Source organism: Barbus barbus, assembly GCF_936440315.1.
Source record: "Barbus barbus genome assembly, chromosome: 30".
NCBI lineage: Eukaryota > Metazoa > Chordata > Actinopteri > Cypriniformes > Cyprinidae > Barbus > Barbus barbus.
This window is the reverse complement of record NC_136758.1, coordinates 25,702,971-25,715,200: the sequence shown is the minus strand read 5'-3', so window position 1 is coordinate 25,715,200 and position 12,230 is coordinate 25,702,971. Positions and strand designations below refer to the sequence as shown.

The 12,230-nt window shown below is 38.0% G+C and overlaps 1 protein-coding gene across 6 annotated transcripts in view; it reads left to right on the top strand.

The window, feature by feature from the left end:
• LOC306850387 (serine/threonine-protein kinase MRCK alpha-like) overlaps positions 1-12,230 on the top strand; it is a 58,718-nt gene that overhangs the window by 1,947 nt on the left and 44,541 nt on the right. For all 6 annotated transcript variants that reach the window (XM_079385994.1, XM_079385993.1, XM_079385992.1 and 3 more), the window contains exons 2-5: positions 6,695-6,786; positions 10,356-10,439; positions 10,538-10,633; positions 10,820-10,968. In XM_079385994.1, the coding sequence (XP_079242120.1) occupies positions 6,695-6,786; positions 10,356-10,439; positions 10,538-10,633; positions 10,820-10,968 (421 nt within the window). The remainder of the gene's footprint in view (positions 1-6,694; positions 6,787-10,355; positions 10,440-10,537; positions 10,634-10,819; positions 10,969-12,230) is intronic.

The window sequence follows — 12,230 nt, the reverse complement described above, 5'->3', positions numbered from 1 at the left end:
CCCCTCTTTTGTATTATACAAAGGATTTTTCCAAGCATATGACGTTGACTTGTGTGGTGGTAAAGTTGTAAATGGAATAAAGGTGTTCACACAAAAATGTAAATTCACCCTCAAGCCATCCAAGATGTACATGAATTTGTTTCTTCATTGGAACAGATTTGGAATTGATTTAGCATTACATCAATTGGTTCCGTCAGAATGAAGTCCAAACAGCTGATAAAAGCACAGTAATCCACACGACTCCAGGCCATTAATTAATGTCTTGTGGAGCAAAAAGCTGCATGTTTGTAAGAAAGAAATCCATCATGAAATTGTTTATAAATTTTAATTGTTGCTTAAGGGTCTTTTATCTGTATTATTGCTTACTCCCGTATAAAAGTCACTTTGTCTGGATCAGGGGAGAATTATGCACAAATCAAGGAGTGTTTACAAGCAAAAACAGTCTGAGACAGTTCTAAACAAATATGTTTGTGTGAGAGGACAACAGATTATGATGATCTGTGTCACTGAAGGAAGTGTTATGGATTATGGAATCACATTTTGTCCAGAAGCAACAGTTTAAAGTTAAAACATCTTAATGATGGATTTGTTTCTTACAAGCATGCAGCTTTTCTTTAACTGATGGACTGGAGTGGTGTGGATTATTGTGATGTTGATATCAGCTGTTTGGACTCTCATTCTGACGGCACCCATTCACTGCAAAGGATCACTGCTACATTTCTTCAAATCTGTTCTGATGAACAAACTCATCTACATTTGAATGAACAAATTTTCTGCGTGAAAATTTCTACATTTTCAAAGTTGCATGAACTATTCCTTTAATAACTGTGCTGGGAAGTATTATAAAGTGACCATCATGTGACTGTAATGTAACTAAACATATACAGTGTAATGGGAAAGTAGTTGCATTGTTTGGGTGTGTTTAGGGGCCTCCTGACCCAGCTTAAGTAAAGAATATGACTTTAAACTCGTTACGTTTTTAAGTTGAGCAGGAAATGACTGGAGCTCCACATCACATTCTGCTGTGAAAGAACCTAGTGTGCTGTTTGTTTGTTTATTTTGTGGCCTGATTTACAGCTACCCTGAATGCCCTGATTCGTAAACATTCCTTTCATAGAAACGGAAGTCCTGACTGATGCACACAGTATACCAAACAAATGTGGCATTATGAGAATAATAAACATCCACTGTATGTAACACAATAATACTAAGGATAGATCATATTTGTAGGGGCCAGAATACTTCTAGACATCTTAAGCTGAAAATATGCTATGTTTTAGGTTAATGCTTTGTGATAAGACACAGTGACTGCATTTTAATTAATTTCTTCTTGTCAGTCTTTCGCAGAATCATAGATGCTTAGATATATAGAAGCGCTTTCTGAGATTGTTTGCATATATTCTTCAGGGCTTAGCTGCTGCAGTAATGGAAGGAATTTGTAGGCTCTTCAGGTATTTGATTTATTCTTTAGTTATAAAACTTCAATTCTGTATTTTAAAATGCTGTAAACAACTCTCTCTGTTGCATTAGGCTAAAATTATCCTTGCACACCTTTCAACCACAGGTTGGTTGGAGACGATGCCAGGACAAGCTTTAACTCGTGCCCCGATCATCAGCCAGATACGTGTTATCTCTGTGAGGGTCTTGGGACGACCACATTCTTCAAATGGGATGCTTTAATTTAGTTATCTGACAGATGACAGTTTTAGAGATGGTGCATGCAATATCCATCATTCCAGACGTCATGGTTTGATTTACAAAGTCTGGATGAGAAATACATAATGCGTTCATGTTGAAATGTCTCTGTTGGTGTTGAATAGTCTATTCTAGTCTGGGCTGGTAACCGAAAGTTTGTAGGTTCAAACCCTATAAGCTGTACTCATGAGGAACACATTTACCTCGGGTTACCTCAAATCTGGCATCAAATTATTATAATAATGTACAATGGGCAAAAAAAGTACAAACTGTATTAGAAAAAGTAGGCATTGATATTGTCTGCTTTATCAGGTAATGATGCTGTTTAGCTATTCTTTTTAGAGATATTCTAATATCAGGCGTCCTTAAAAATAAAATAAAAGTGTGCTTTTAAACAAATCAGTTGACTAGTAGTTAGTGTGTCGATTTCATGCTCTCTCTGCTGATTGGAAAGAGGCCTGGACACTTTTATTTTAAGGCCATTATAGGAATGTGCAAGTCACAGATGCCGTTCAGGCCCAACTGTTTGAAAGAAAAGGCTGACTCGGTGAACGGTGACTAACAACTACCCTCTGGTATTTGAAGAAGTCCCCCTGTGTAGTGAGTTTCCCTGGACAGCTGGTTTAAATTGACAACCCAGGCAGTTTTACTGTCACAGCCCCAACTTCTGCTTTTCCAGTGTTCTAGCTTTCATATGTACTGGACAAGTTTATTTACGCAGGTTGGGTTTGCTGTCAGGTAAAACCGGTCTCATATTTTGGGATTAGGTTTGTATTAACTTTGGGAGGTTTCTCGTATTCAAAGGTTAAATCCTCCTCATCATGAGATTTTCCTTTATATTCTGTCCTTATTTGTATCTGTATTATAGCAAGTCAATGCTTGCTTAGGAGTGTCATGCGCAAGGAGTGTCATTGGCAAGACCAATTTGATTTTAGGGATGGAAATAATCTTGTCTGTCCTGAACGGATTGGGTTTAGGACCAGACTTGTTCCTCCATTGTTATTTGCTCTCTCGCAGATGACAATTCTAGTGTAAACACCAGTAGTTGTTTTTTCACAGAGTTAAAATCCGTTTATGTTTCATGACATTACTGATCTTCAGAAAATCTGCCTGGCTTATGTTTGGAGATCATGTTACTTTTGTCTTTTTTGACATGACCTAATGTTATGGTCTTGTCCTTTTGAGATTAAACACAATTTAAATATTTTATCCCAATAAATTCACACTTAATTGTTAGGATTTTTGCATTGCACATTATATTGACATGTACAGGTTCTTTTGTTTGTTTGTTTATTGATTTCAGATTTTTAACCAATGTTTTTCAAGTTATTTTTGTTGTAGCTTTAATTTATTAGTTTTTTTTTTAGTTTATGTAATGGGTCTTAAATTAATAGTTGTATGTATATGAAGTAACACTACAGACATTGAACAAAAAAGCTGAAGAGGTCTGACTATATATTCTATGCCGGTGTTTGCGCTATGCAGGCATTTCACAGTAAAAATCCTCTTGATGTTGGAGTTGAGCAGAGCAGGTTTGAACACGGCATGCGTTCTGAGGACTTTCTGCAGTCTGGCTTTAAGCGCGTCTTTCCCTCTATGGAAATCGTGTTTTAATGATCCTGCCAGTGTCTTTGCCTTTATATGGTCTCCTAATGCGGGTCTCTTGGGTATTGCTGGAGATAGATGGTGTGGTTCATTTGATTTGCAGCTCTGTGTCCTCTTGCACTGGAGCCTGTGACGGTGATATATATACACAATGAGCTTTCTGCATTCAGATCTTTAATGAACACCGACCTGTGTGTGCTGGAGTTGTTTTGGACACTTTGGAAACAGTGTAGTTTCTTCTTTGGAAGGCTTGACCTTTAAATTGTCCTTTATAAATAGACTTTATACACTTTCCCTGTTTGATGCATTGGAGGCCGTGATGGCAGTTCCAGGTGGTCTGTTTTCCATCTGTTTCTAATGCCCTGTAAAAGGATGCCTGACACGGTGGTAACATTTTATATTCACGGCATTGTTTACATGTAATCTTGCTCATATCCCACGAAGCTGTGTGTGTAGATTTCATATCAACAACTCAGTTGCCTGACATTTTGGCTAATGGAATTCATCCTCTGCAGCTTGAAGTGTTACTTCTTCGCGAAAAAGAATCAGTATATCTTGTGTCTTTCTTGCCAAGTAAGTGTGTTGATAGAGTGATAAAATGCTTGGCAGATTTTTGGCATTGACAGATAATCTAATAAATTTGACCAATCAGTGAAGATTTTCAGGAAATTAAAAGATATACTATATATTTATAGTATATATATTTTATCAGCGTTGGCCATCCTGCTTTTTGGGAATTGGCACTGGCTGTGCCACTATTCTTAACCAGCTACAAAAATAAGGAACTAGACATTTTGATTGTCACTTGGTTTCTGTTTCTATTACGATTTTCTGGGTAGTTCCAGTGAAACCTCATTGATCCAAAATCCACATTAAGCCACTGTAATTTTCTTTTATTTTCATACTCATTGTGGATTATTTGTCACTAGAATAATATTGTTGCATTTTGCAATTAGGATGTAGTGTTAAATGATTTGGTCAAATGATTATTCATTGATCAGAGGTTAAAACCAGCCACCAACCCAGATCTTTATTGCAACTTTATCTTTATTACAACTATTGTTGCTTTCTGTCATTTTACAGTGTGTTAGTTACACGTTTAGAACCTCTTGCTGTTTGTTAGTAAAGAAACGGCACACTCTTGCCAAAGGCATGACAGTAAATGCACATCCTAGTCAGGTGATTTCAACAGGAACATGGAATCTGGAGTTGCGTGTTTGACGAGATATTTTCTCCAGTTGTTTCCATAGAAGTGAGGCAGCACCATTAGTGAAGGATTTCTGATGGGATATAAGCAAATCTGTTTGATTGAAATTTCCTAGACTGTTTTTCAGTTTCTCTCTAACACATAGAAACAAATTGCATTAGATAACCTCTTAAGATTTGAAATGAGTAACAACAATATTGTTGATTGCTTAATAGGTGCTGATACATAAAAATGAGCAGTTGCCTCTCCCCATCACATGAGGATTGGATGCGAGAGGTATTGCAATGGACACTCTTCCAAAGGATCATTGAGATCCTTTTACAAAATATGGAGGCCTATACTATATCCCTATAATATGGAGAACGCAACTGTAACATCAGGGCCTTCTCATTAGAATCTTAATAGGGGACCATTTGTCTTAATTTTTTTTCTTTCTTTCTTTTTTGTGGCCATTGGCAGGGGTGGTGGGTGTGGGTGGTTTGTTGCTGTTTATTTGTTTTGTTTCTTATTTATCCTCTTATCAGACACCCCGTTTCATTTTGTAACTGAGGTAATACATTTTATATGTAAATTCAATAACAAAATTGAAATAAATAAAAATGAGCAGTCATGTAGATGTTATCTACTCATGGTTTTGACATCATAACCATTATAGTAATTTCTGAACAAGCAACTTAGTTTACATAAATGGTCTGAGTGATATGTTTATATGATATTATGTGGACATTTTTAATGAGAACAAGCAATACTTTTGTTCATTTTTGGGTGAACTGTTCGTTTTAAAACCAAGTATGTAGGGCTGACGAGATGCGCATGATAATCGAATTCGATTTAATTGCACAGCCCTAAAAGTATGTTTGTAACTTCAGTATTTTGGAGTCTGCTTTGGTTTCAGCTAACTACATCAGTTTTTTTAATTTTCAGGGTTAACTGAACAGCACAAGGCTCGGTGTCTGTACAAGAGACTGGATTTAATGCAGTCCAAGTGAAAAGAGATCTGTCTTTGTGTCTGATCTCCAGTGCTGGCAGTCATGAACTCAGTGTGAATTTCATTGACCAATACAGAGTTCATTCATAAGCAGCACTGATACGCATTTATCTGATACTTATTGAGATCATTTATGGACTCAAATACATTTAAGTTTTGGAAGAAAATGTAAGTGGAGTTTGCCAGTGCAAATTTTGCCACATAGTGCAAAGGTGGTCTGAGTGGTTGCTAGGGTCTTCTAGGATGTTCTGGGTGGTTGCTAGGTGGTTAATTACTCGTCCAAGTCAGTATCCCACCCCCGATTCTTTATGATATTCTGGTCATGGATAGACTGCTTAATCTAAAGAAAAACATTGAAATAAAGGAAAACAATGGCATTAATTTAACACATTTTAATTGTTCTTATTAGCCTGATTATTGGTTTAAATGTATCAATTTCAAATGTGTTAATTGCTCTTGGCCATTTGGGATGGTGATCACATGCATCCTTGAGTTGAGTGCATCCTCTTCACAGGTTTCAATAGAAACTCCTTGCACATCTTCTCACAGAATCATATTCTGTGTGCTTCATAAAATAGTTTAGGCTAATAATTAATTCTCATTGCTAAAGGTAGTCGGTAGCCATCCTGCAGTAGCCCCATACTTGTTGTCGATGCTTTGTGATTGACACAGTCATGATTTGCAGTCTATTAGATACAAACCTCACTGTCAGGATCAGTCACAATAACAGGGTAAATGGCAAATTTGTGCTGCCATTCATGATTAAACCCACACTTCCATGACAAGCCATTTCTCTCTAATTAGATGTCAGGGGAAATGAGAGTATAGGCCTGTAAGCTGCTCATTATCGCAAAATAAAACCTCTGATACCACCTTGAACAGGTTTATTTTTTGAAAATAGCAGGATGAGTGTATTATCCTTCTACTTGCCAAATAAACAAATAAGTGGACATGAAATATTTTATCATGTGTGGAAAACAAGTCACCGTGGCCAATTTTTTTAGCTCAATCCCTGCAAGACTTTATTGTAGTACACCATAAATCTGTCCTTCACACCTGCTCAGAGATGCCTCTGAACTTTTGACTTGAATGTGCTGTAACTGAAACTGCTACAAATCCCTTCGAGAAGATGAGCACACCGTCGTGAAGTGATGGATTTGAACGTCTTCAGTAATAACTTCTTCTCTCTCTCTCCACAGCCAAACCATTCACCTGTAAAGTGAAACAGATGCGATTGCACAAGGAGGACTTTGAGATCCTGAAGGTCATTGGTCGAGGAGCTTTCGGCGAGGTAAGCGTCCATCTTGTGTTGAGATTCTGGTGAATGACTGGATCTGAATTCCCATACTATATAGAAGTGTCTCTCAAGTGATGGGTTGTAACCCAAAAATATTCTGATAAGGTTTTTTTATTATTATTATTATTAATAAAATGTTGTGCAGTGAACAATTTTGGTATTATGCTGGGTTGCCTTAAAATAGTATTTTTAGTATGTAGTTTAGAACTTTCCAGTGCTTTTACCAGTGAAGTACATACTCTACAAAATGTAAAAGTATGTGAATTGGGATGCAGCCAGTCAGTCGTTTAAGTGCCAGAGAAGTGGCCAGGACCCTTGTGGTGCCATTGTTGTTTTTTTGTGCAAAGAATTCATTCATGACCCAAAGGCATGCCAAGTTATTTTATGTGTCATAAACTGAGTAAAGTACAGTTTGTTACCCTGTCCAAAATGTGAAAGTGTTTAACCCGAGCTAACAGTTTAGCAGCCAAAATCAACCTATTTTCACTCTTGCATATTTGATGTTTGCATAGCGTGACACCATCACCATCTGCAGAATGAGAGCTACACTGAGCAGATGCTGATGGGTGTCATGCTCTCTGAACGGAGCTCTTTGTAGTTGTCAAAGGGTCGAAGTTTGACCTGCCACCCCATGCCGCCCTGATCCTAGTTTCATAAAGACACTGACAGGAGCCAGGCTGGAGCGCATAGCTTAAATCTGTCGTAATATCTCTGGTTCTTCTCTTATAAGTGATTAATTGATGATCGACATTAATTTAATCGATTATTGATTGTTGATTTTAATGTTTCATAGCTGGGAGACGTGTACGTGCGCTTTTGTCTTGTACCCTCATGCCATTAACAGTCTTTTTTTTTAAATACATGTAACTTTCTTATTGAATTTTTTTTTTTAAGTTACATTTTCAGTGATGTGTTTCCATTTAAGGAAAGTTAGTTAATTAGTGATAAATTAGGTTATTTTTGTACTACTTCAGCAGTGGTAATAGTAGAGGACCAAAGTTAAAGATTCCAAGGATTCACTAATCAGTGTTCAGAACACCAATGGATCAGAGTGAATAACAAATGTTCTTGCTCTTGCTTTTTCCCCTGGTTTTCATTTGAATTGCTCGCTCTTGTCCACCCACACATCTCGTATTGTTGACAATGTTATGACAGAAGTTAAATGTCTTTTGAGTAATAATTCGTTTTCCAAAACTCTATTTCAAAGGCTGCATTGTGGGAGTTTGACCCATGTAAGGCTGTGTGTTTTGAGGGCACAGTGCCAGCGCTCTGAATGCTATTTTAAAGTCACTTTCCAGTCCCTGGGTCCTTTCGATCAGATATTAGAGAGACTAACTTCTCTTAGCAACTGTAAACTGAATTTTAAGGTCCGTGCCTTTGGGATTTGGTTTATTTTAAATCCCTATCAAGTGTATGGAAGAGAGAAGACCGTGATTTCTGTCTGGAATAATGCTTGTATCCTGGCTCGGGCTGGAATGTGCAGACCTCTCAATGCGTGCTTGTTTTGGCTTATTTAATTGCAGGGAGTAAATCACACCGTTGTTTCACTTGGACACCTTAAATTCAAGACAGATATACGCTATATTGCCAAAAGTATTGGGTCACCCCCTTCAAATGAACATGTTTGACTACTTTAGTAATTTCTATGAGTACAAATCATAATGTTAAAGCATATAATGATATTCTACGGAATTGTGTGCTTCTAATTTTATAGCAATAGTTTGGACAGGACCCTTTTCTATTCTAACATGACAGTGCCTCTGTGTATAAGGCACGGTTCAAAAAAACATGATTGATTCAGTCAGTGTGGAAGAACTTGACTGGTCTGCAGAAAGCCAAGTCCTGATCCCAGCTGAACTCCTCTGGTGTGACTTTATATGCAGACCTTGAGCCAAAAACTATAAGGACAAAAGTGTTGGGACACCCCCTTCTCTAGAACAGAAAAAGGCACTAACAAAACTGTGGCAACAAAGATAGAAACATAATTCATGTATTTAATTCATATACTTCGTAGACATCCTTAATCTCTAATAACTCCCTTCTGCTGTCTGTTGTTCTGTTGTCTGTATTTCTTTGTCTGAATATGGCACTTATCACATGCTGTGTGGTATCGGTGTTTGGTATCGGGGCATTTTAACAAGTACGAGTACGAGTACAGGAGCTCAGTATCGGGCCCGATACCGATACCAGTATCGGTGCATCCCTATCCAAAACTGTTGCAACAGAGATGGAAATACAATTTTTAAATACATGAATTATGTTTCTATCTTTGTTGCCACAGTTTTGTTAGTGCCTTTTTCTGTTCTAGAGAAGGGGGTGTCCCAACACTTTTGTCCTTATAGTGTCTATACAAGTCATTGGTGTTTGGTGATGAGTTTCTGGCTCAAGGTCTGCATATAAAGTCACACCAGAGGAGTTCAGCTGGGATCAGGACTTGGCTTTCTGCAGACCAGTCAAGTTCTTCCACACTGACTGAATCAATCATGTTTTTTTGAACCGTGTCTTATACACAGAGGCACTGTCATGTTAGAATAGAAAAGGGTCCTGTCCAAACTATTGCTATAAAATTAGAAGCACACAATTCCCTAGAATATCATTATATGCTTTAACATTATGATTTGTACTCATAGAAATGAGTAAAGTAGTCAAACATGTTCATTAGAAGGGGGTGACCCAATACTTAAGGCAATATAGTGTATGTCCATTCCACTTCCCTTCCTTTTCCCATGATGCTTACACTTAAACGTCCGGACCAAACATCATTTTATTTATCCATAATGTGCCATTTAGGTGAATGTGTTTGGATCAATGTTCTCTATAATTTTGTTTTTGCACAGCAAAACCTGTCATTATTACATTATATATAATAATGATATACTATATATTTTATATCTTATATTTAAGATTAAATATTTAATAAATCATTATATATATAAATAATAAATATATTTCACATTGTCCTATATATATATATATATATATATATATATATATATATATATATATATATATATATATATATATATATATATATATATATATATATATATATATATACACTTACATACAGGGACACCCCCTTATAATGAACAGGTTTGACTACTTTGGTGATGAACATAAATGCCTATATTGTATACATACATAAAAAGTGGCTTGGGTCAGGTTTCATAGTCATAGTTCAAAGTTTGAGTTATTAAAATTGGACTTGGGCTGACAGTGAAATTGTCACTGGTTTCAGATGGAATTGCTGCCAGCTGATTGTGTTTTTACTTGTTGAACCATGAGTTTGAATTTTGTGAAGAATGCTTTCTTCCCTCAGCACAAGTTATATTATGATTTCATAGGTGTGTGTGTGTGTACACCCGTAGTAACCTGACCAGCCCTGTAACTCAAGGTTTGTACACTCCACTGTCACTGATAACCACTTCCATGTGTGATCTTGAAATCTAGATGGAACAAAAGCAACACAAAGCGGCTTATCTTATCAAGACCTCTAGAAATCCCCTCGTGCTTTCTTAATGGAGGAGCCGGGTGTCAGATGTGTGTTTTCCGGTGTGTTACAGGTAGCAGTTGTAAAGGTGAAAAGTTCAGACAAGGTGTTTGCCATGAAGATCCTTAACAAGTGGGAGATGCTGAAAAGAGCAGAGGTACAAACACTCTTGAGTCTTTCCATCTCAAAATGAATTAGTTTAAGAAAAGCTTAATTTTGAGTGTTTTGTAAACAAATTTGTCGTCTTGTTTCCAGACAGCGTGTTTCCGGGAGGAGCGGGATGTGCTGGTAAATGGAGACTGTCAGTGGATCACCAGGCTGCACTATGCCTTTCAGGATGACAACTTCCTGGTAGGCTTTTGCCCTCTGGGTGCCTATCTATATCTGCCTGTCTGTCTGTCTGTCGTTTTATATCTGTCATTTTATCTGTCGTTCTGTCTAGTTCAATATCACACCATCGTTCTCTATCGGCGGCTCTAACTTTCCGTGTCTGACTGTTTTTACACTATTTAGTTCTGATATATCTGTCTTCTGCAGTACCTGGTGATGGACTACTATGTGGGTGGTGACCTTCTGACCCTTCTCAGCAAGTTTGAGGATCGTTTACCAGAGGACATGGCTCGAGTCTACCTGGCCGAGATGGTTCTAGCAATCGATTCTGTGCATCAGCTCCACTATGTCCACAGGTGAGACCATTCTGCTCGCAAATGGCCTAGTTTTTACATGTCCTCCTCCTCTTTTTTTTTGTTTTTGTTTCTGCTGCACGACATTTGCATGGAAATGATTTGTGTGTGCTGGTCTGTGGGAATGTGAATTCTTTTGGGAACACAGGAAGTGACTAAATTGTTCTGATTTCAACAATCACAGAGGACATTTCAGTGATGCCTTTGCTTGCTAAGTTGCTGTTGCGTTCTATACATGGAGCGCACACTTCCAGGGATAACGCTCGGAGGCGCCTGGCCTCTCAGATGTGGCTCCAGTGGAATTGATTTATTCTGGTCTCACTAATTGCAGGCTGCCCAGCAGAGGTCCGTGCGCCGTACATTATGCGCTCTGGGAACTCAAATAAGGACTGTAATTACAGGTTTAGCCACCCCGGCCGTGAGACATTTGTTTTGGACAATTTAAAAGGGGTACGATACTGTGGGCAACTCCCTTCCAAAGAAGGGAAAAATAGACAAAGTTCCATTTTTACCCACGTTTAAGTGTGTTGTCCAGTTTTGGACAGATTTACTCAAGCTTGAAATGAATAGTTACATAACCTAATCCATAGTAAAACCCAAAGCTAAACTTTAGGTGCTGAGTAGATCGGACCGACAAAGGGGCGGGCCTTCCATTGTTGTCATTTATGAAGGAAGTTGCCTATTTGTGGGCCAGGCTGTGAGTTTCCTGTCATTCTGTCCCCCCATGCTGGATGCTTTACGGTTGAGCGAGTCTGTTACATATCTCACAAGTTTTGCTGAGTGTTTTTACTCTCTCAAGTGCTTATTATTCATTGTTAGAACATAAAGCGCATGTTTTTCCCCTGCAGCAACGTGCTTGAGTTGATGCGCTCCATCTACGTTCCTGCTGTCCAGTTAAAGCTGTTTGCGTTTGAGTGGTAGTCAGCGCTCACACCATATGTTCAGTGATAAACTGTGACACGTTTTGGCTAAGACAGCTGTTCCTCTTATCTTACATCTCTTATGTAAATGCACTCGCATGGCTGCGCTGGAGTTTTCATGGTGTGATTAGGAAGAATTTGTGTTTTTGGTTCCATATTTGGAGTTTTGTGTTAAATATATCTTATCAACTGAAAAGAAGTCAACAGAAAATTGAAGCTGACCCCATGTACTTTCTTAACACATGTTCCTGGTCTTGCTGTGGTCTTTCTGACCATTTCAGCTGTTTGTTTTCCATAAAATTGTCTGTGTGGAGTGTTATAAATTCCAGATGTGGAATAGGAAGG